Raw genomic sequence first — 24,381 nt, forward strand, 5'->3', positions numbered from 1 at the left:
CAGGACACCATCCGTAGTCTCATTAGGAGCATGCCCCGACGTTGTCAGGCATGCGTACAAGCACGTGGGGGCCACACAAACTACTGAGAATCATTTTGAGTTGCTACAATGACATTTTGGCAAAATGGACCAGTCCGCTGCATCATTTTTTCACTTTCATTTTTGGGGTGTCTTTGATTTCCCCCCTCTATAGGGTGATCATTTTCATTTCTATCAAATGATGTGGCATCATTTTGTTACTAATACATCACCCACTTATTATCAGGAAACATATTCAACATCATTTTTCCCGAGGTTTAGATGCGATGTGTTTTCCAAGTATTCCTTTAATTTTTTTGAGCAGTGTATAATTCTTCATTGTTATTTAATTATTATTTATACCTCGAAACAAGTGCAGATTTTGCAAAATGAATGCAGTTTTATAAGTTTGCACGAGATCATGGATTACTTTATTTGCAACCAGAGGTGATTTACACAAGGATCATTCATGACTGCCTTATTTTTTCAGGTTTTTTTATAGTATATTTTACGTTTAGGCTACTTTCTTATATCAAAACAATTAAGTAGAACACAATATTTAGGTAAACACAGTCTCTCCAAAACGTGCCAAGCTCATCAAGAGATGCCTTAAATTTAGTAACATCGCCCCAGGTGGCTCTGTCAAGTTTTTAAAACATTGTGACATTAAACATGTTAACATATACAGAGCCTACCTCACACAGCTTTGAAGACGAGTTCGGCTTCCAGCCCAAACAGTTTATTTTATTTTCCCAAATTGTCCGTCTGTTGACATCTGAAGGGAATCTGTAAAGCTTGAAACCCTTCTCATGTCTAATTGTGCATCCAAATGCACAACAACCTGGCATTTTTGGGGAATAAACAATAATATGCCCAAGAATACTGTAAAGACAAGGCCAACGCAAATGCGAATTTGGCCCCGAGATGGCTCCCTGAGTCACGTGACCGTATTTTTTCGACTCGTCATGTCGCAACTCTCTATATAGAGGGACTCTAAGTCACACTATACGTGAGTACCATCTAGTGGTTCTCATGACAATAATGAATTTGAAAATTGTCTTTAAAAATGTTGACAATATCGATTATCGGCGATAATTTGTAGCACAATTATCGACCAGCAAAATTTGTTAGCGCAACAGGCCTACGCATTGGCATGCAAACTTGAATACTACTGCAGGGACAGCATTTGTGCAAGCGTCAACGTGGCTGATGAAAGATCCTTTGGATTTTTAATTTAAATTTAATTTTAATAGTTCCATCTTGTAGTCCCATTCTCCAGCTATACTGAACAATGGCAGCTCACTGCTTTCATCTTATCCACTTGCACTTTTACGTTTACGCATTCCCCCGGGAAGGTCAAGTGTTCCCAAACAGTAGACTTGAACCACACAAGAGGACTACCAGCCAAACACTGGCCTGCGGTGTATTTGTTTACCAAGTAGACGGGTGACTTCGAGTTACACTTTCTGTCCCTCAATGAAATGTGTTCCGTGTGGGAATTCGGGACGCCTGTGTACTGTACCAAATCTTCCATCCCGAACAATTTGATTCTGAATACATGTATCTTTACACCCTGAATCCTGGCCAACAACTAGCAATGGATGTTCTTCACGCTGCCCTTGCTTAGCATGTTATCAGCAAACATTATCAGCAATCTGCTGGATGTTTGATGTCCAAGATAGACGTATCAGGAGTGTTGCATCCTACTTGCATTATTATATGGCTTTGAAGTGTTACTTATTATGTTTTTATGATAAAACAGCACTAGCAGTCATTATGACAATATGTTGAGCGCACTTAGCTTGCACAATTCCAACAGTGCTTAGTGCTTAAAATGTGTGTGGGGTTAGGTTGCATTTTAAGTTCTGTTCATTTTGGCTTCTTAGGCAGTTGTTGAATCTGTAAAAACAATTTAGCATAGTTGGTATTTACACATCCAGCATTATTTTCCAAGTTTATATCAAGCATGGTATTTAGAATATTTTAGTACTTCCCGTTCTCTTTTATCGAGCATGCAGACATTACGGGGCCTCTGAATATAACAGACTGGATATTACAGCCCCTTAAAGTGACGTGCTGGCGTGGAGAGGAAGAACAGGCAACGGCATGGCCCCGTGCACACACGGGGTTGCCGAGGAGATAAATGGACTGTGGATGGTACATCCTAGGCTTGGTAAGATATGAGGGTCCATCAGGCACTGACACGGTAACCTGGCCCAGCAGTGATGCAGCCACAATTACATCCAATTACTCGCATCCCAGCTCCAGCCTTCCTGGGTTAATCGGAGAATTACGGTCGCTGCCCGTCAGTCTAGAAACACCACCTTCCTCTTCGGTTAATCTAGCTCCCGGTTTTAAGTGGAAACACAAGATGCTAAAACTACAACAATTTGGATTGGTTGGTAGGTCTTATTTTTCAAAACTGGGATTGATTTCTTGGCCGCGTGCATGCGCAGGTTTTCTCCGGCTTCCTCCCACATTCCAAAAACATGCATGTTAGGTTAATTGGCCACTCTAAATTGTCCATATGAATGTGAATGGTTGTTTGTGTTTATGTACCCTCTGACTGACTGGCATCCAGTCCAGGGTGTATCAGGTCTCTTGCCTAAAGTCAGCTGGGATAGGCTCCAGCATACGCAAACGGCATAGAAAATGGACGGCTGGGGAATGATTTTCACCCAAATTGTCCAAAAATTCATGGGCAATTTGAGGTGTAGGGCCCTATGATTTCCCAGTTAATGGAATTGTGGACGGAATCGGCCAATAAAAAGAAAATCTACTGTTAAAACTGACATAATGTGAATGAAATGCCGTCATCGTGAGCAGAAGGAACATTTGTGTGGGGAAGTATTTCCCTGGCGGACCGCTCAATCCTAAACGGAAACTAAACATGTCGAAATGGGCACCTGAAACACTGGCAAAAGTTGGCGAAAAAAGTTTTAATCTTCTCTTGAGGAGCTAGCAGGGCTAGCTTAGTTTAGCGATGCATGCAGGTGCGTCAGTGTGACTCAGGCTGTATGAGTGTGTTTGCAGTGTTGTGTTTTACCGCCTTTTAATGCAAACCAGCGTTGTACCACGCCCGCTAACGTCGTGCAAGTTCCAAGTGAAATAAGGACGACAGGCACTTTTATTCTTGCTCCCAGCTCGTCTTAATCGTCAGCAGACATTCTCTACACACACACAACATACTTCCGGCCTTCAAAATAAGAGTGCTGTTCGCCACATAGCGTGCAATTGTGTAAACAAAATAAGGGTGTCATAATATCTTACATTAACTCATTCAATACCAACGACATAGTTAGTACGTTTTTATAAACCCGCATGCCCGAAAGATCACACATGACAGGAAGGAGGAAGTGAGTGAACATGAAAGAGTGTAGCGTGCAGAAGGTTACGCATTGGAGGGAAATTTTAGTGCATGCACATGCACACGCACATAGTTCAGTTCCAAATGTGAAAATTGTAAATAGTTGACGGTGTTATATTTGTAAATATATTGTTGTTTTGATGTAAAACAACCCTTGTGTTGTTTATGTTGGTATTGTTTAGATATTTGAGCTGTTTTGTGTTTATTAGTGTCGAAGCGAAAGTTATGCTTCAATTTTATAATTTCACAAAAAGCTGCTTTTCTCCCTTTCTTTAGTCAGGAACTGATATTTTCCTGAAACTTACCTATCTTCTACTGCTGATTACTGAAGAACAGAAAAAGGTAGAAACAAACTTTTTTCTCTGATGAAAGACGGGAGTCTAATGTTTCTTTTGGTAGGTTCCATGTATATATAGCCATAGAACACAATATTCTGTGTGCCTTGAAAGATCAGTCAAAATGGACAGTACTGAAGGGGTTGTCTTTTGAAAAATGGCTGGGATTGAATGAGTTAATAACACGATTGGAATTGCATTCGTGACTCATCTTGCTTAACCAACAGCAAAGGCATTACAGTTTGTTGGGGATTTTGTGGTGCAGAGGCTGACATCCCATTAGGAAATGATGTATTGCATCAGTAATAAATGTAAGGATTTTTGCATTTAATTAACATACCTTTTATTGACTGTCACCAAAGTACACTCTATGCTGGTGTAAAGGGAATTTTTAAAAGCAAAACAAAAAAAAACGATGGGGGAAAAAAGGTTTCATGGAGCCCGAGGGGTGCTATACGGGCAAAGTCAGGCTAGCTGTCTGATGTTGCTGAAATAAGCTGCTTCAGTCAAGACGCTGCATGGTATGCTGCTTCAGAAAGAAAAAAAGACCTCCCTCAGCTGAGGAAGAAAAAAAACCCAACACATTTGAGCAAGAACATGTATTCAACTGTTGACCAACATACTGCCGGTATTATGCTGGCATCCCGTCACCTGTGTCGTTACGCTTGCATAATCACATAAGCTAACGCCCCGTGCGGTTTCCACCAAATTCAAATGGAACGCCGCCGTGATCATTTGTCAAACTGTCGCCGTCCATTATCGTGGAGACGGAATCATGCTGCTTAGTCATCGCTGTGACGAGGCGCAATAGAGAAAAGATGCAGAAGGAGTTCTCATGTGTCAGCAATATAGACGTGACCTCTTTAGTCAACAAGTGAGCTGAGCAGTTGCAATGTATCTTGATGTGTCGACAGCCTCTTAAAAGTGAACAGCGGCGGCCTTGGTCGGATTACATGAAGTTGCCAAAGGCTTGTTTCAGAAACAGTGAATCAGGATTTCCTTACTTAGAGTTGAGATTGCAATTTTTTTTTCTACATACATTTATTAAAATCACATTTGTTTTTTTTTTATTATTAATATGATGGTTATTATCTGATTCTTCATTGTCTTGTTCTGCTCTAAAGAAACTTCCAACCGTCTTTCCGTCGTGGGAGATCCTGGTAGGACAGTTGAAGGGGGACAAAATCTGCGTCATTTATAAATGAAATGGCACGTTAGCGTGGCTCCAGGACGCTGCCCTACCTTATGTGATACATTTCACAATTCAGCTCTTTTAGGTGGTGGAATTGTTAGCATTGCAATGGTTATGCATACACCATTCTTCTCTCTGCATCATGTGATTGTGACTAAACAGTAAAGCAGTCTATTGATTTTGTAGGTTTGGTAGTATTATCCTGAACGTAGTAGCCTTGCAGTAATGACGCAGTGCAATTCTACATTTTAATATTACCCATTCATCACTTATGAAAGTATTTTGGATCTAGTAAGACTGTATAGGCGCAGCTCATGTGTGCATGCTAGCTCACCTTTACCTGAAGCACAAACTCAGGTGACATTTCCTCAACGACAACTCACCTAATTTCATCAAAGAAGCCAGCAGGACCCACAGTGAGATCTCGAAGGGGGTCTGGATGTGTTCGTACTCGAAGCTGAGCACCGGGAAAGCCTTCTTCGTGAAGTTGTGGCTCTCTTTGGCCACGGCGTGGACGTCCGAGTCCTCTCGGTGGCCGACATCCGGCGAGCTGGCGGCGCCGAGGGACAGCACGGAGCCCTCCAGCAGCACCAGGAGGACCAGCAAGAGCAGCCCGCGCTCCGGCAAGCTGCTACCGATGCCGCCCGGGTGCCGAGAGCCTGTCCGTGGCGGCATGGCTGGTGGACGTAGAAACGCCTTAAAGTTCAAGGAAGTCGGGCAGCTTGTCGTTTCAAACTTCGCCACATTAACCGAGCGAGTGTTGAAGCGTGGAACCGTCGAGAAGGCGTTTGGATCCAGGAAGCTGAGCTAGCCGGTGGGAAGCGTCTTGCTAGCCAGGTGAGGGGACGAGGACGAGGCCGAGGAAGGAAGCAGGAAACGTCAAGATAATTAATAGTCGCTCATAAACAACAAAAACCACACAATGTCGCTGCTGTAAAAAAGCTCCACTTGTTCCCTTTCCAGAGCTTTTACAAGTTTACTCTGCGACTGTAGATGTCCTCACCGGCGAAAGGTGTCATTGCTGATGCGGGAGACAAGCGACGATCAGCGGCATCTCCTCGACGCCTCTCTGTCCCTTCCGAGTGGCCGGCAAAGTGGCTCCACAAGCGGCGTCGCTCAGAATCTGACCTTGAAGAGGAGCTACGCCACAACACAGCCGCATTTTGTCGTGTCGCCGAACTTTCTTCAAAGCGGGTTTTGACCCGTGGATGTCCGTGTGCGTGTGCGGTAATTCCTCCCCGGAGGAGGAGGACAGGACCTCGGTGGGGGTCAGCTCAGGGAGGGAGAGCCTGGGTGGAGGCGTTCCGCCTCGGCTTCAGGAGGCTTCTTTCCTGACTTGTCGAGCCAGGTGGGCCCTACTCGGTGCTGCTTTGCCTTCAACCTTCAAAATGCAAAACCTTTCGCGGACGTTTGGTGGATGGGAGGAGGAGGCTGGAGGGAGGAGGACGGTGGCCGTCAAACAGGGACACCTACTGGCACGGAGGGTAAGATGACGGCCATGCAGCGTAGCGTGTAGTGTAATGTTACGGTACGTAAATAACTAGGGGTGGGCGATACTGCAAATGTTGATATCGAATTGATACCAAATAACTACAGCACAAGGCCAATACAACCGATACCAATACTTTTTTTTGCTTCAACATTTTTCAAGGTCATTGAATGAGTTTGTGAGTTTGCTTTTAATTTGTTGATCATGATTATAATCAGACTAAAACACAGGACAAAGATTTCAGCTAAACAAAACATCTGCATCTATAAATCATTTGTGAACAATTTAAAGGGTCATAACATGATTTATCAACTTTGCTTAAATATGTTCTGTATTGTTTGTAATTATGTTCTACATTGTTTGTTTTTTTAAAGCAAACGGTAAATTTGTAAAAATAGCATTTTCAGTATGTGGCGGGAGCATGGACTCATCGTCCCCGTAAACGGGTGTTTCCGGAAGTGACGTCGGAAAAGTTGCAGCTCTCAGATAACGCCAAGTAAAAGAAACAAACGCTTGTTGAGTTAGCTCGTCGACTTTGTTTGGTATAATTTTCATCAAAACAGTAGTCGTGCCAAAATGTCGAGTTGCCGCTGGATGTTCACGGTGTCCGAGTGATACGCTAAGCTTGTTTTCTTTTAAGTTTAAGACTACAGAGAACGACAGCCAAATGGACGCATTCTGTTCCTTGCAATGTTCATTTCACTGAAGACTGCTGTTAAGGAACAACACCTTTACAGCATTATACATGTTATGAAACACATTTGCACAGCGATAGTGAGGATCAGCGGCATAGAAAATGGATGGAAGTTGGCGTTGGCAGCAGCAACGAAATACACACTAAAAAAGGCTATAAAGACCCCTTTACACTCATTAAGAAGCCCATTTAAAACAATAATTGAAGCAACTCCAAGGTCATTTACACTTACCATCCTCTTCATCTCCATGTCTCTTCATCATCGTTGGTTCGAATAAATACGACTTAATTCCCCGTTCTGCAAGTTCTCTACGTATTTCATCTCCAGGTGTTTCTTCCTTCTCGACAACTGTTGACACATGGCTCAAATCTTCGCTAAAATCGCTGTAAACATCCTCTGTCCGGCACGCCGCCATGCCTGTTTACACGCGAATGCACCCTCACCGACGTCACTTCCGGAAACGCCTCTTTACGGGGACGGCGATGGCGATGAGTCCTTGCTCCCGCCAGGTACTGAAAATGCGACTTTTACGAATAACGGACAACGTAGAACAGGGGCGTCACATTCGTTTTCACAGTGGGCCACTTTTTATAATTCTATTTTAGAAATTCGTTAATAATTATTACATTCATTTTTCATTCATAACTAATCAAAAATAGTCATTTTAAATTGGATTTGAAACAAATATAAGCTTTTTCTGTCAATATTGACAACAAAAACATTTAGCAAGAAAGATTGTCTTTTTGATTTAAAAAAAATATATTTTGATGTTGTTTTTGTTAGTAATATTTTTTTTTTACTTTAAATATTATTTTATTATTTATTGTAAATGTAATGGTAAATGTTTATGAAATTATTCAAATTAAAATTAAAAATTCAAATTATATTAAAATGTGTACTTAATCAAATATATTTATATTAAGTTAAAAAAATAAATTATAGCATATATGTATAAAAATACAACAATATAAATATCATTTTACAATAGTATAAAAGTAAAATAATAAAAAATAAAGCTTAAAAAAGTAAAGACAAAATGAATATTACTAACAAAATTATGTACAAATATTTGTAAAATTAATATTAAAATAAGTGTCCTTTTGACATGCATTATTCCAAGGTTTTCGCGGGCCACATAAAATGAAATAGCGGGCCAAATCCAGCCTGCGGGCCTTGAGTTTGACACCTGTGACGTAGAACATAATTACAAACAATATAGAAGATATTGATCAAATCAACAATATGTAGTAAATACCCTGGTATATATAATTCAATAATATACAGCATGCATGACAATTGCTTGAACAAAATGAAGTCAATAGTGCACAGCACATTCTAGAAATAGAATTTAACAAGAAAACTAAAAACAAAAAAAAACAAAACAACCACAGCAAAAATGGGGGCGAAAAAACATCTGTGATTTTCACAACAATCAAATCGAAACATCAAGAAAAAAAAGTTGGACTCTAACGAGAAAAAAAGTCGTCATTTTACGAGAATGATGTCGTAAAATTATGAGGAAAAAATAACATCATTTTAGTAGCATAAAGTTGAAATGTTAAAGAAAAAAGACGTAACGAACAAAACCACAAATAAAGTTATAATTTTTCAAAATTCAGGTTGCAGAAAAAGTTGTAATGTGGAAATAAATAAAAGTCCAAATGTTATGGGAGCAAAGTGGTAATTACAAGAAGAAAAGTATACCACAAGAACATTGAAATTGTTGGAAAATTACAAAAAATGGCTGTAATTTCACAACAATAAAGTCAACACATTATGAGAAGAAACTCACCATTGGACAAGAACGTGATGTCTTTGTTTCTGACGTCGTCAACATGGAACACCGATTGAAGAGCGTCAATACAACAAAGGAGTAAAAGATAGCTGCTATCGCCGCTTTAAAGGTAACGCAAACCTTTTCAGATCAAAAGTATTTCACGGGAACGGCGTTCTGGGTATTTTTTGACAACGGCTCCCAGATGGGCAAAGTCTGAAAACGCCGGCTCCATATGGACATTTCCGTACGGACTAGTGATGTGTCGGGCGCGAACGAATCGGCTCCAAGAGCCGGCTCTTCAAAATGCACGACAGGACGCGGCTCGCGTTGTTGTGAGCCAATGGGGAGCCGATTTCTTTTTTTTCCTCGTCTTGTTTTCCGCTAAAGGTGAATGTCATTGGTTGAGATGTGTGGCGACGTCTCTGTCACTGGGCGGGGGTGGGGGCGCTGTGGTGCTCTTAGAGTCGATTTGTTCGTGAGAAATTAGGAGGCATTATATACTTTTGTAGCTGTTCATTGAGGTTTAAATAAGACATATTTGATATGATGTATTTTTTGACATCCACATCATTTGGTAATAAATTCATTGAAGACAACAAAAAAATGTGATTATTTTAGTAGCATGGACTTGAAATCTATAAAAACAACAACAAAAGCACCATCATTTTACGAGAATAAAGTCAAACCATGATTTTGTAGCATAGAATTGAAATATTAAAATATTGAAAATGAAAAGTCCTAATATTATGAGGACCAAAACAAAATAAAGTTGTCACTTTTGAAAAGTTAGGTTGGGAAAAAAGACAAGAGTAAAGTCAAAATATGATGGCAATAAGTCATAATATTCAACCAAGAACATTTACAAAGATTGTTCAAGGAGAAAGCTGAAATATTTGCAACATTTTAAAACAACAATCATTCATTCATTTTCGATGCTGCTTGTCCCCACATCGGTCGTTGGGGAAAAAACTGCCAAATGGGGAAAACGTATCAACAATAATACGCTTTTTCATTTATATCCCAACATATATGTAACGTCTTTGCATATTACTACATATCAAAGTGGCAAAGTTGCATCCTTTCATTTTTCACGGTGCGGCCTTCGCTGGAAAAGGCATGGACACCCCTGATGTGCAGTAGTGTGAGAAAGTCTTTGCCTCCTTCCTGATTTCTTATTTTTTTGCATGTTTGTCACACTTAAATGTTTCATATCATCAAACAAATGTAAATATTAGTCAATGACAACACAACTCAACACAAGAGTGCAGCGACGACTCATCCAAGAGGTCACAAAAGACCCCACAACAACATCCAAAGAAGTGCAGGCCTCACTTGCCTCAGTTAAGGCCAGTGTTCATGACTCCACCATAAGAAAGACACTGGGCAAAAACGGCCTGCATGGCAGAGTTCCAAGACCAAAACCACTGCTGAACAAAAACAACATTAAGGCTCAAAAACATCTTGATACTCAAAAGTTGGAAGGTGTGTGTCCCATTACATTTGGCGTAACTTTCAGAAAAAGAACATCCTAGCAACAGTAAAACATGGTGGTGGTGGTGTGATGGTCTTCAGCACCTGGAAGACTTGCTGTGATAAATGGAACCAGGAGAATGTCCGGCCATCTGCTGGTGACCTCAAGCTGAAAGCAACTTGGGTTCTGCAGCAGGACAATGATCCAAAACACACCAGCAAGTCCACCTCTGAATGGATGAAGACTTTGGAGTGGTCTAGTCCAAGTCCTGACCTGAATCCTATTGAGATGCTGTGGCATGACCTTTAAAAAGGAAAAGCCTCCAATGTGGCTGAATGACAACAATTCTGCAAAATTCCTCCCCAGCACTGGAAGAGACTCATTGCAAGTTGATTGCAGTTGTTGCTGCTAAGGGGGGCCAACCACTTATTAGCTCCAGGGGGCATCACTTCTTCACACAGGACCATGTAGCTTTGGAGTTTTATTCTCCCTTCATCATAAAAAGCTTCATTTAAAAGCAGCATGTTGTGTTGAGTTGTGTTGTCATTGGCTAATGTGTACGTGTGCCAACCAATCAGACCCACCACTGGATGTGGAGTAGTAGTACAAGGAGTACTAAAGTATGCCGTACTTTCTTGGGGGAGTACTGTATGTGCACATTCCGTTTCCAAGGGACTCTTTAGTGTTTACTGAGCTGGTTGCTTTTGAAGACCTTTTAACCTTTGAACTATAAAGTAGCCCTGAGGACTTGAAATACGGTCAAAGTTCCCCCCAGTATTGGATGGATTGAACGTTTGCCTGAGGACATCTCTGTGCTGAACGATTAGAAGCTAACGCCAGCATTGGTATTGGTGGTGGCTGGTGTGGGAATGGGGGTGCATATGTTTACAGAATCAATTCGTGCTGGGGCGGAGAGATCTGGAAGCGGACAGAAGAACCACCAAAGGTCACTGCGGGCTGTGTGGAACATAGCGTAGCACTGCTGGACAATGACTCAAGGACACTTTTGTTTTTCTTGGCCTCCCAAGACTTGACAGAGCTTCCTTTAACGTGACTCAGCACTTTTAGCAAAGGATGAGACAGAAAGCTTTCATTGGTTTGGATGCTGTACAGTACAGTAGACGATCAAGGGGACACCCCGCCTGGGACATTGCTCATTTGTCTTCATCACTTTTTATTAGCCCGTTAGGTTTCATTGCCCTTTGCTGGTGTGCTGCATCACCATTAGGGATTGGCTCGTTCCCCTTTGCTTTGAAAGTGAATGATGCTAACTAGAATTAGAAGGGTGATGACCTGAACCCCCCTCCACACGAGTCATAACAACATCAACCATCTGTATGTCCCAACATGTGCACACAACAAAGACAACACACAACACCAATCCTGCATTTCTTTCATCTATCATTATTATGTCATCAGGAATAATAAGTCATTGCTTGGTTGATATCCTGCATTTATTACCTCCGCCAAGGAGATTATGCTTTTGCCGGCATTTATCTGTTTGTCTGTGTTCAAAAATAACCTGAAAAATTGTGAATGGATGTGGATGAAATGTTCAGGAATTGTGGGAAATGGGATATGGAAGAAGTGATTACATTTTGGGTGTGATCCGGATCACCATCTGGATCCAGGAATTTTTAAAACGGATTCTTTAACACTGCGAGATTGGACCATTTTGGGCATTTGTTTTTAATAGTAGTGCTACATTTATTTGTATCTACATATTTAGATTCCTTGACCATGAAAACATGCCATGGATGGGTTTGAATGACTTAAAGGACAATGTTAACATGCTAACGTTAGCATGTTAAGTGATATAAATGTTGATATAAGTGACTACCTCTGAGAAGGGTAACGATGTTAGTATAATGATGTTAGCATTCTAACATGCTAACTTTAGGATGCTAACACGTAGCATGATACCTCTACGTGTCTGCTTAAGTTCACCCATTTTCTATAGCGCTTCTCCTCATTAGGTTCACGGGGGTATGTTGGAGCCTATCCCAGCTGACTTTGGGCGACAAGCGGGATACACCCTGGACTGGTTGCCGGCCAATGGCAGGGCACATATAGACAAACAACCATTCACACTCACATTCATACCTATGTACCATTTAGAGTCTCTAATGAAGCTAACATGCATGTTTTTGGAATGTGGGAGGAAAGCGGAGTACACGGAGAAAACCCACACACACACGGGGAGAACATGCAAACTCCACACAGAAATGCCCAAGGGAGAAACGAACCCAGGTCTTCCCATCTCCAGACTGTGACCGTGTGGCCAACATGCTAACCACTAGACCACCATGCAGCCCTGCTTAAGTTCATATTCATCAAAATCGCACAAAATGCGAGTATGCTCACATTAGCATGCTAACAATGGTAACACCTAGCATAATATTGTCTGCCCATGAAAATGGATAAAAATGCTATGCTAATGTTAGCATGCTAGCAATGCTAACATGCTAATGTTAGCATGCTAACACCTAGCATGGTAGTGCTAAGTGTTCATGTAAGTGTCTATCCATGAAAACGGCTAAAAATGCCACAATCCTAATGTTAATGTTAATGTTCTAAGTCCTAGCATGACAGTGGTTAGTGTTAATATGTGTCTACCCATGAAAATAGCATCCTAACGTTAGCATAGTAGAAATGCTAACATGCTAACATTAACATGCCAACACCGAGCATGATAGCACAATGTACTGGGTAGGCTAGACATCCCAAACAATGCTCTGACCATTTTTTTGTGCAGTTGCCAAAAATGTTCGAATCTTACAATGTTAAAGAACACTTTGAAAAAATTCCTGGATCCAGACGGTGATTCTGATCACCCCCAAAATGTAATCAGTTCTTTCATGTCCCATTTGTGACAATTCCTGAACATTTCATCCACATCCATTCAGAACACAAACAGATTCTTTTCATCTTTTGACTTTATTCTCATCAAATGCCAGCTCTTTTTGCCATTTCTGCTGCTATCAACTTTCTTATGTATCTTCTCATTATTATGACTTTATTCTCATAACATTATATATTTTTCCGCAGCATAATTTACCATTTACTTTTGTTTCTTTCTCATTATATGATGATTTGGAGAAAAAAAACACTTTTTCCTTTCTTCCTTCCTTCCTTCCTCTCTTCCTTCCTCCCTTCCATCCATCCATCCATCCATCCATCCATCATCCATCCATCCATCCATCCATCATCCATCCATCCATCCATCCATCCATCCATCATCCATCCATCCATCATCCATCCATCCATCCATCCATCATCCATCCATCCATCCATCCATCCATCCATCATCCATCCATCCATCATCCATCCATCCATCATCCATCCATCATCCATCCATCCATCCATCCATCCATCATCCATCCATCCATCTATCCATCCATCCATCCATCCATCCATCCATCCATCCATCCATCCATCATCCATCCATCATCCATCCATCCATCATCCATCCATCCATCCATCCATCCATCCATCCATCCATCCATCCATCCATCCATCCATCCGTTGGACTAATGGTCTTAGCCTTCTTACCAGAACCCTGGACTGGACTTGTTTTCTTGAGTATTTCAATCCACGCTACTGAAATGAACTTTCTTTTCCTCATAAAGTTACAAGTTGATTCTCGTGAAATTGCCTGAGATTACAACTTTTTTGTCTTGTAAAATTGCTGTTGTTTTTTTTATTTTTCTTGTTAAATTATGTTTTTAGAAAGTGCCCACAGTCCAACAAAAAACCCTCGGCCAGCCGTGCCCTGAGCGCTAATGTACAACGCTGTGGGACCCGTGCAGTGCTGTGTACCGTGTACCGTGTACCGTGTACCGTGTACTGTGTACCGTGTACCGTGTACCGTGTGTCCACATGCCATCATCATGTGCTGTGCAACACCTCCAGCACAGGATGCGTCAGTAGAGCGTACGTGGCGTTAGTGAGAGCGCCGATATGAGCAAAGGCCGACAGGAGGCGATGCCGCAAAGGTTTGTTGCCACGAGAGAGCAAGCAAATCCTCAACTCATCATCTCCCCCCGAACTGATGCACTTGCTGGGTTTGCTTGCTGTCTCAGATCATGTTCATGTGTTCATCCCAGGAGCAGTTTAGGCACTGTTGGTTTTTAGACTGGGCCACTGTCGTAAGTTTGACAGCAGGGTGTCGGATCCTCCAATGAAAAGCCTTCTTTGGAGTCGCCTCCGCACTGCAGCTGTTAAGGTATTTAAAGCTTCATCCATTCACCCTGGCTGCTCTTCAGAGTTCCCTGACAAATGGCGTGAGAAGCAGATGGTCATCTGTGCGGCTATTGTGGCTTGCATGCCCAGCTGAAGATGCCTCTGGAGATGTCAAGAGCCTCGCTCTTTGGACTCTTTGTGTCCATTCCACCCAAGAGACCAATCATCATCATCATCATCATCATACAGCGAGCTGTGACGCCATCCTTGACTTGATGTGTTGGAAGGACCCCTCAGTCAGGTGACCCAAATGCGATCCACCTTCAGCGGGCCTTCAAACACGTTCGATTGATTGTAGATCCAAATCCCTTTCCAGCATCTTGTCATGTGTTTTAGCTGTGGTGTCCGGGTGGTGGAGACACACGTGATGCAAGAGAAGCAGATGGGAAGTGAAGGCAGGCGAGCGTGAAGGAAGTTACGTAAGCTCACACGTGAACCACCAAGGCTGACGGGTCAACAACGCATCTCATTAAAAGCCCCCCTCCCGCTTTTCCCCCACCGCCCGCCACGTGCATAAATGGCAAGAAGAAATGGAAGCCAGGGGTGTACAAAGTGCGGCCCGGGGCGCCATGAGCGGCCCGCGGTGCATTCCAAAAATAGAATTTTAACAAGGAAAGTAGAAAAAAAAATAACGGCTAAAATGTCAAAAATTTGCAGTCGTTTTAAAAGAATAAAGTCCAAATATGAAGAGAAAAAAGTTGAAATTTAACGAGGAAAAGCCATCGTTTTACGAGCAAAGAGCTGAAATTTGAAAGAACAAAAAGTGGTTCTGTTTTCTAAGTGGTGATCCTTGGAGAAGCAAACAAAACCAAGTAAAGTTGGCATGTGGAGATATTAGGCTGGTGAGGACGTTATGATTTCATGGCAGCAGAGCCGTCATTTGAACAAGAAGGTTTCGCAGAAGAACGTTCAATTAGCCAGAAAATCAAAACAGCACAAATGGAAAAAACTGCTCCAGCTGGACACAAATAAAGTCCAAATACTAAGAGACACAAAGAACAGCCTTGGAATGTGATGAGGAAAAATGATGACTGCGGATAGTAACAGCAGAAGAACGGGGACTAGTTAGCGGATAGTAACAGCAGAAGAACGGGGACTAGTTAGCGGATAGTAACAGCAGAAGAACGGGGACTAGTTAGCGGATAGTAACAGCAGAAGAACGGGGACTAGTTAGCGGATAGTAACAGCAGAAGAACGGGGACTACTTAGCGGATAGTAACAGCAGAAGAACGGGGACTAGTTAGCGGATAGTAACAGCAGAAGAACGGGGACTACTTAGCGGATAGTAACAGCAGAAGAACGGGGACTAGTTAGCAGATAGTAACAGCAGAAGAACGGGGACTAGTTAGCGGATAGTAACAGCAGAAGAACGGGGACTACTTAGCGGATAGTAACAGCAGAAGAACGGGGACTAGTTAGCGGATAGTAACAGCAGAAGAACGGGGACTAGTTAGCGGATAGTAACAGCAGAAGAACGGGGACTAGTTAGCGGATAGTAACAGCAGAAGAACGGGGACTAGTTAGCGGATAGTAACAGCAGAAGAACGGGGACTAGTTAGCGGATAGTAACAGCAGAAGAACGGGGACTACTTAGCGGATAGTAACAGCAGAAGAACGGGGACTAGTTAGCAGATAGTAACAGCAGAAGAACGGGGACTAGTTAGCGGATAGTAACAGCAGAAGAACGGGGACTACTTAGTGGATAGTAACAGCAGAAGAACGGGGACTAGTTAGCGGATAGTAACAGCAGAAGAACGGGGACTAGTTAGCGGATAGTAACAGCAGAAGAACGGGGACTAGTTAGCGGATAGTAACAGCAGAAGAACGGGGACTAGTTAGCGGATAGTAACAGCAGAAGAACGGGGACTAGTTAGCGGATAGTAACAGCAGAAGAACGGGGACTACTTAGCGGATAGTAACAGCAGAAGAACGGGGACTAGTTAGCGGATAGTAACAGCAGAAGAACGGGGACTAGTTAGCAGATAGTAACAGCAGAAGAACGGGGACTAGTTAGCGGATAGTAACAGCAGAAGAACGGGGACTACTTAGCGGATAGTAACAGCAGAAGAACGGGGACTAGTTAGCGGATAGTAACAGCAGAAGAACGGGGACTAGTTAGCAGATAGTAACAGCAGAAGAACGGGGACTAGTTAGCGGATAGTAACAGCAGAAGAACGGGGACTAGTTAGCGGATAGTAACAGCAGAAGAACGGGGACTAGTTAGCGGATAGTAACAGCAGAAGAACGGGGACTAGTTAGCAGATAGTAACAGCAGAAGAACGGGGACTACTTAGCGGATAGTAACAGCAGAAGAACGGGGACTAGTTAGCGGATAGTAACAGCAGAAGAACGGGGACTAGTTAGCAGATAGTAACAGCAGAAGAACGGGGACTACTTAGCGGATAGTAACAGCAGAAGAACGGGGACTACTTAGCGGATAGTAACAGCAGAAGAACGGGGACTAGTTAGCGGATAGTAACAGCAGAAGAACGGGGACTAGTTAGCGGATAGTAACAGCAGAAGAACGGGGACTAGTTAGCGGATAGTAACAGCAGAAGAACGGGGACTAGTTAGCGGATAGTAACAGCAGAAGAACGGGGACTACTTAGCGGATAGTAACAGCAGAAGAACGGGGACTAGTTAGCAGAAACAGCAGAAGAACGGGGACTAGTTAGCGGATAGTAACAGCAGAAGAACGGGGACTAGTTAGCAGATAGTAACAGCAGAAGAACGGGGACTAGTTAGCAGATAGTAACAGCAGAAGAACGGGGACTAGTTAGCGGATAGTAACAGCAGAAGAACGGGGACTAGTTAGCGGATAGTAACAGCAGAAGAACGGGGACTACTTAGCGGATAGTAACAGCAGAAGAACGGGGACTAGTTAGCGGATAGTAACAGCAGAAGAACGGGGACTACTTAGCGGATAGTAACAGCAGAAGAACGGGGACTAGTTAGCAGATAGTAACAGCAGAAGAACGGGGACTAGTTAGCGGATAGTAACAGCAGAAGAACGGGGACTACTTAGCGGATAGTAACAGCAGAAGAACGGGGACTAGTTAGCGGATAGTAACAGCAGAAGAACGGGGACTAGTTAGCGGATAGTAACAGCAGAAGAACGGGGACTAGTTAGCAGATAGTAACAGCAGAAGAACGGGGACTAGTTAGCAGATAGTAACAGCAGAAGAACGGGGACTAGTTAGCAGATAGTAACAGCAGAAGAACGGGGACTAGTTAGCGGATAGTAACAGCAGAAGAACGGGGACTAGTTAGCAGAAACAGCAGAAGAACGGGGACTAGTTAGCGGATAGTAACAGCAGAAGAACGGGGACTAGTTAGCGGATAGTAACAGCAGAAGAACGGGGACTAGTTAGCGGATAGTAACAGCAGAAGAACGGGGACTAGTTAGCAGATAGTAACAGCAGAAGAACGGGGACTAGTTAGCGGATAGTAACAGCAAAAGAACGGGGACTAGTTAGCGGATAGTAACAGCAGAAGAACGGGGACTAGTTAGCGGATAGTAACAGCAGAAGAACGGGGACTAGTTAGCGGATAGTAACAGCAGAAGAACGGGGACTAGTTAGCGGATAGTAACAGCAGAAGAACGGGGACTAGTTAGCAGATAGTAACAGCAGAAGAACGGGGACTAGTTAGCGGATAGTAACAGCAGAAGAACGGGGACTAGTTAGCGGATAGTAACAGCAGAAGAACGGGGACTACTTAGCGGATAGTAACAGCAGAAGAACGGGGACTAGTTAGCGGATAGTAACAGCAGAAGAACGGGGACTAGTTAGCAGATAGTAACAGCAGAAGAACGGGGACTAGTTAGCAGATAGTAACAGCAGAACAACGGGGACTAGTTAGCGGATAGTAACAGCAGAAGAACGGGGACTAGTTAGCGGATAGTAACAGCAGAAGAACGGGGACTAGTTAGCAGAAACAGCAGAAGAACGGGGACTAGTTAGCGGATAGTAACAGCAGAAGAACGGGGACTAGTTAGCGGATAGTAACAGCAGAAGAACGGGGACTAGTTAGCGGATAGTAACAGCAGAAGAACAAGGACTAGTTAGCGGATAGTAACAGCAAAAGAACGGGGACTAGTTAGCGGATAGTAACAGCAGAAGAACGGGGACTAGTTAGCGGATAGTAACAGCAGAAGAACGGGGACTAGTTAGCGGATAGTAACAGCAGAAGAACGGGGACTAGTTAGCGGATAGTAACAGCAGAAGAACAAGGACTAGTTAGCGGATAGTAACAGCAAAAGAACGGGGACTAGTTAGCGGATAGTAACAGCAGAAGAACGGGGACTAGTTAGCGGATAGTAACAGCAGAAGAACGGGGACTAGTTAGCGGATAGTAACAGCAAAAGAACGGGGACTAGTTAGCGGATAGTAACAGCAGAAGAACAGGGACTAGTTAGCAGATAGTAACAGCAGAAGAACGGGGACTAGTTAGCAGATAGTAACAGCAAAAGAACGGGGACTAGTTAGCGGATAGTAACAGCAGAAGAACGGGGACTAGTTAGCAGATAGTAACAGCAAAAGAACGGGGACTAGTTAGCGGATAGTAACAGCAGAAGAACGGGGACTAGTTAGCGGATAGTAACAGCAGAAGAACGGGGACTAGTTAGCGGATAGTAACAGCAGAAGAACGGGGACTAGTTAGCGGATAGTAACAGCAGAAGAACGGGGACTAGTTAGCGGATAGTAACAGCAAAAGAACGGGGACTAGTTAGCGGATAGTAACAGCAGAAGAACAGGGACTAGTTAGCAGATAGTAACAGCAGAAGAACGGGGACTAGTTAGCAGATAGTAACAGCAAAAGAACGGGGACTAGTTAGCGGATAGTAACAGCAGAAGAACGGGGACTAGTTAGCGGATAGTAACAGCAGAAGAACGGGGACTAGTTAGCGGATAGTAACAGCAGAAGAACGGGGACTAGTTAGCGGATAGTAACAGCAGAAGAACGGGGACTAGTTAGCGGATAGTAACAGCAAAAGAACGGGGACTAGTTAGCGGATAGTAACAGCAGAAGAACGGGGACTAGTTAGCGGATAGTAACAGCAGAAGAACGGGGACTAGTTAGCGGATAGTAACAGCAGAAGAACGGGGACTAGTTAGCGGATAGTAACAGCAAAAGAACGGGGACTAGTTAGCGGATAGTAACAGCAGAAGAACGGGGACTAGTTAGCGGATAGTAACAGCAGAAGAACGGGGACTAGTTAGCGGATAGTAACAGCAGAAGAACGGGGACTAGTTAGCGGATAGTAACAGCAGAAGAACGGGGACTAGTTAGCGGATAGTAACAGCAGAAGAACGGGGACTAGTTAGCGGATAGTAACAGCAAAAGAACGGGGACTAGTTAGCGGATAGTAACAGCAGAAGAACAGGGATATGTTCGTAAATCTCAAACAAACAACAGCAAAGATGGGAAAAGAGCAAAGAGTGGAGTTGATATTAATCGTGTTTAGCATATCTACTTAATCATATCTACATAAGCATATCTACATAATCATATCTACTTAAGCATATCTACATAAGCATATTTACTTAAGCATATCTACATAAGCATATTTCCTTAATCATATCTACATAAGCATATCTACTTAAGCATATCTACATAAGCATATTTACTTAAGCATATCTACATAAGCATATCTACATAAGCATATTTACTTAATCATATCTACATAAGCATATCTACATGAGCATACCTAAGCTTTTTTCCATTTCTGCTGGGTTTTTTCCACTTCATTCAACTTTCTTCATGTGAATTTTCTTTTCTTACTACTGTATGTCTTTATTCCCATAATATGATCCCTTTTTTCCAACCTCATTCTCCAAAAATGACAACTTAATTTGATTTAGTTTCTCATAATAAAACCATTTTAATCTGCTATGTATGCGATGTGCTATGTATGCTATGTGCTATGTATGCTATGTGCTATGTATGAGATGTGCTATGTATGCGATGTGCTATGTATGCTATGTGCTATGTATGCGATGCGCTATGTATGAGATGTGCTATGTATGCGATGTGCTATGTATGCTATGTGTTATGTATGCGATGTACTGTGTATGCAATGTGCTATGTATGCTATGTGCTATGTATGCTATGTGCTATGTATGCGATGTGCTATGTATGCTATGTGCTATGTATGCTATGTGTTATGTATGCGATGCGCTATGTATGCTATGTGCTATGTATGCTATGTGTTATGTATGCAATGTACTGTGTATGCAATGTGCTATGTATGCAATGTGCTATGTATGCTATGTGCTATGTATGCTATGTGCTATGTATGCGATGTGCTATGTATGCTATGTGCTATGTATGCTATGTGTTATGTATGCAATGTACTGTGTATGCTATGTGCTATGTATGCTATGTACTATGTATGCAATGTGCTATGTATGCTATGTGTTATGTATGCAATGTGCTATGTATGCTATGTGCTATGTATGCGATGCGCTATGTATGCTATGTGCTATGTATGCTATGTGTTATGTATGCGATGTACTGTGTATGCAATGTGCTATGTATGCTATGTGCTATGTATGCTATGTGCTATGTATGCGATGTGCTATGTATGCTATGTGCTATGTATGCGATGTGCTATGTATGCTATGTGCTATGTATGCTATGTGTTATGTATGCGATGTACTGTGTATGCTATGTGCTATGTATGCTATGTGCTATGTATGCTATGTGCTATGTATGCTATGTGCTATGTATACTATGTGCTATGTATGCGATGTGCTATGTATGCGATGTGCTATGTATGCTATGTGCTATGTATGCTATGTGCTATGTATGCAATGTGCTATGTATGCTATGTGCTATGTATGCTATGTGTTATGTATGCGATGTACTGTGTATGCAATGTGCTATGTATGCTATGTGCTATGTATGCTATGTGCTATGTATGCGATGTGCTATGTATGCTATGTGCTATGTATGCGATGTGCTATGTATGCTATGTGCTATGTATGCTATGTGTTATGTATGCGATGTACTGTGTATGCTATGTGCTATGTATGCTATGTGCTATGTATGCTATGTGCTATGTATACTATGTGCTATGTATGCGATGTGCTATGTATGCGATGTGCTATGTATGCTATGTGCTATGTATGCTATGTGTTATGTATGCGATGTACTGTGTATGCAATGTGCTATGTATGCTATGTGCTATGTATGCGATGTGCTATGTATGCTATGTGCTATGTATGCTATGTGTTATGTATGCTATGTGTTATGTATGCGATGTACTGTGTATGCTATGTGCTATGTATGCTATGTGCTATGTATGCGATGTGCTATGTATGCTATGTGTTATGTATGCGATGTACTGTGTATGCTATGTGCTATGTATGCTATGTGTTATGTATGCGATGTACTGTGTATGCTATGTGCTATGTATGCTATGTGCTATGTATGCTATGTGCTATGTATACTATGTGCTATGTATGCGATGTGCTATGTATGCGATGTGCTATGTATGCTATGTGCTATGTATGCTATGTGTTATGTATGCGATGTACTGTGTATGCAATGTGCTATGTATGCTATGTGCTATGTATGCGATGTGCTATGTATGTTATGTGCTATGTATGCTATGTGTTATGTATGCTATGTGTTATGTATGCGATGTACTGTGTATGCTATGTGCTATGTATGCTATGTGCTATGTATGCTATGTGCTATGTATACTATGTGCTATGTATGCGATGTGCTATGTATGCGATGTGCTATGTATGCTATGTGCTATGTATGCTATGTGTTATGTATGCGATGTACTGTGTATGCAATGTGCTATGTATGCTATGTGCTATGTATGCGATGTGCTATGTATGCTATGTGCTTTGTATGCTATGTGTTATGTATGCTATGTGTTATGTATGCGATGTACTGTGTATGCTATGTGCTATGTATGCTATGTGTTATGTATGCGATGTACTGTGTATGCTATGTGCTATGTATGCTATGTGCTATGTATACTATGTGCTATGTATGCGATGTGCTATGTATGCGATGCCACTGCAGTATGAACAGACAGGTGGCATGCATCCCACTTGTACGCCATAAAAAGACATGTAACTCCGTGCTTACCGAGACGTGGGTAAAAGTACTCACCGAGTACCACGAAGCGGCTCGCCGTCCCTGCCACACACGTGCTCCTCGGAACAGAGGTCGCAGCAAGTTCTCCGCAAACTGCCGTAGCCCAAATTCGTGCCCTGTTCCATGGTAATCTGCCGTGCAGGATCTTCTGCTTAAGAAAATATTGACTTCCGACGCACAAAATCCTTGAACGTTTTTTCCATTTCTGCTTTTCTTTTTTCATTTTCGCACTCTTTCAACTTTCTTCTTGTAAAATGAGGACATCATTCCCATCATATTAGAACTTTTTTCCCCAACCAAATAAAAAAAAAATCCAACTTTATTTGGTTTTGTTTGTCTTTCATGATAAAAAATAACAACTGACAAAAATATTCTATATATGCTTCAATATTTTTCCTCATCACATTACGATGTTAGATGGCTTTTTTTCCTCGTAATATTTTGACTTTCTTCTTGTAAAAGGACTGCTGATTCTTCCAGATTGTGCCATGGGCCACAAATGGCCCCCGGGGCCGCACCTTGGACACGCTGCATCACAGTGGCGGACTAAAAACCACGTGGCATTCAGCCTGGGAGCACCCTGAGGTTCCCCACATCACTGGAGCCAGTGCGTCTGCCAATCAGAGCTCACACTGTGGGTCAGTCACCTCCCCCTGCTCCCCCGTGAAGGTCGGACGGGTCCACAGACTGCTAATTAGGGGGCACTTATACTTCCTGCAGTAGATCAAAGTGCAGAGCCAACCAAAGTTAAAGTCCTCCAGGCTTTAGCGCCAATGGCTGTGGACAATGTGGCTTTCATTAAGGGAGGGGGTGACAGTGGGGGAAAGTCCATCTCCCTCACCCCTTCGCAGGGAAATGTTTGTCACAAAAGCAGGGCTACAAAAGAGCATTAGCAAGGTTAGCGTAGCTAGGTGAGCTACAATGCTAACATTACATTTTCAACACAATGCTAGCTCAGTGTAGTCGCTAAAGAAAAAGTAAATAATAATCAAAACTTACTGCTCCCATGTCTGACTGACAGATAGTTTGGTAGTGGTCCAAGCTATGTTTTAAGATGTGTAGCGAACAAAGATGTGGCTGTGAATTTGTGAAGATCGGATAATATCGAGATCGGGCAGATGAGGCTAGCGTGTCACGTTCGTAACTCTGGGCCACAGTCCAACACGGCAGATGCAGTAATGTGCCTCAAAGCTGGTTACCACTCGACTCCGGCCGCCAGAAGAAGAAAAGGCAACACCACCATGCAGACATGTCCGTGGTGTACCGTGGTGAAGTTAGTTTCACGTTGGACGATGGATATGCAGCTCCGTAGCTACAGCAGTAGTTCCCACTCAGTGTGTCCGGACTGCTGTGTCATGGTGCGGGGAACTCGCACGGTAAGTGCCGCTCTAGACGCTGCTTTCTTATGATAGGGACTGCACAAACACCACTAAATATGTCCAAACGGCGGCGAAAAACCTTGGGAACTCCTCCGTTGCAGAGGTAGCGGGGTTGGCTAGTTCAGCCGGTGCAGCTGTGTGTGTGTGTGTACGACTCGAGCTGGATGAGTATACTTTCACCGTGTTGTGTTTTACTGCTTGAATGTAAAGACCACTTCACATTTCCCACTAACGACGTGCAGGTTCTGAGTGAAAAAAGATGACAGTGACGTTTATTCTTGCACCCGGCGTGTATCAG

At 42.7% G+C, this 24,381-nt stretch overlaps 1 protein-coding gene across 2 annotated transcripts in view; it reads right to left on the minus strand.

Moving 5' to 3' along the window:
• Positions 1–6,404, minus strand: part of slc9a1a (solute carrier family 9 member A1a) — a 45,313-nt gene extending 38,909 nt beyond the window's left edge. Inside the window, exons 1-2 of one of the 2 annotated variants that reach the window (XM_054781507.1) lie at positions 5,916–6,404; positions 5,296–5,741 (exon numbers count right to left, since the gene is read on the minus strand). In XM_054781507.1, the coding sequence (XP_054637482.1) occupies positions 5,296–5,587 (292 nt within the window). In that variant the 5' untranslated portion in view covers positions 5,588–5,741; positions 5,916–6,404. Of the gene's footprint in view, positions 1–5,295 lie in introns of both variants that reach the window. The other variant, XM_054781508.1, reaches the window with a different exon arrangement.
• Positions 6,405–24,381: the final 17,977 nt, after the last annotated feature.

The sequence above is a fragment of the Dunckerocampus dactyliophorus genome, chromosome 7 (assembly GCF_027744805.1).
Source record: "Dunckerocampus dactyliophorus isolate RoL2022-P2 chromosome 7, RoL_Ddac_1.1, whole genome shotgun sequence".
Classification (NCBI taxonomy): Eukaryota; Metazoa; Chordata; class Actinopteri; order Syngnathiformes; family Syngnathidae; genus Dunckerocampus; species Dunckerocampus dactyliophorus.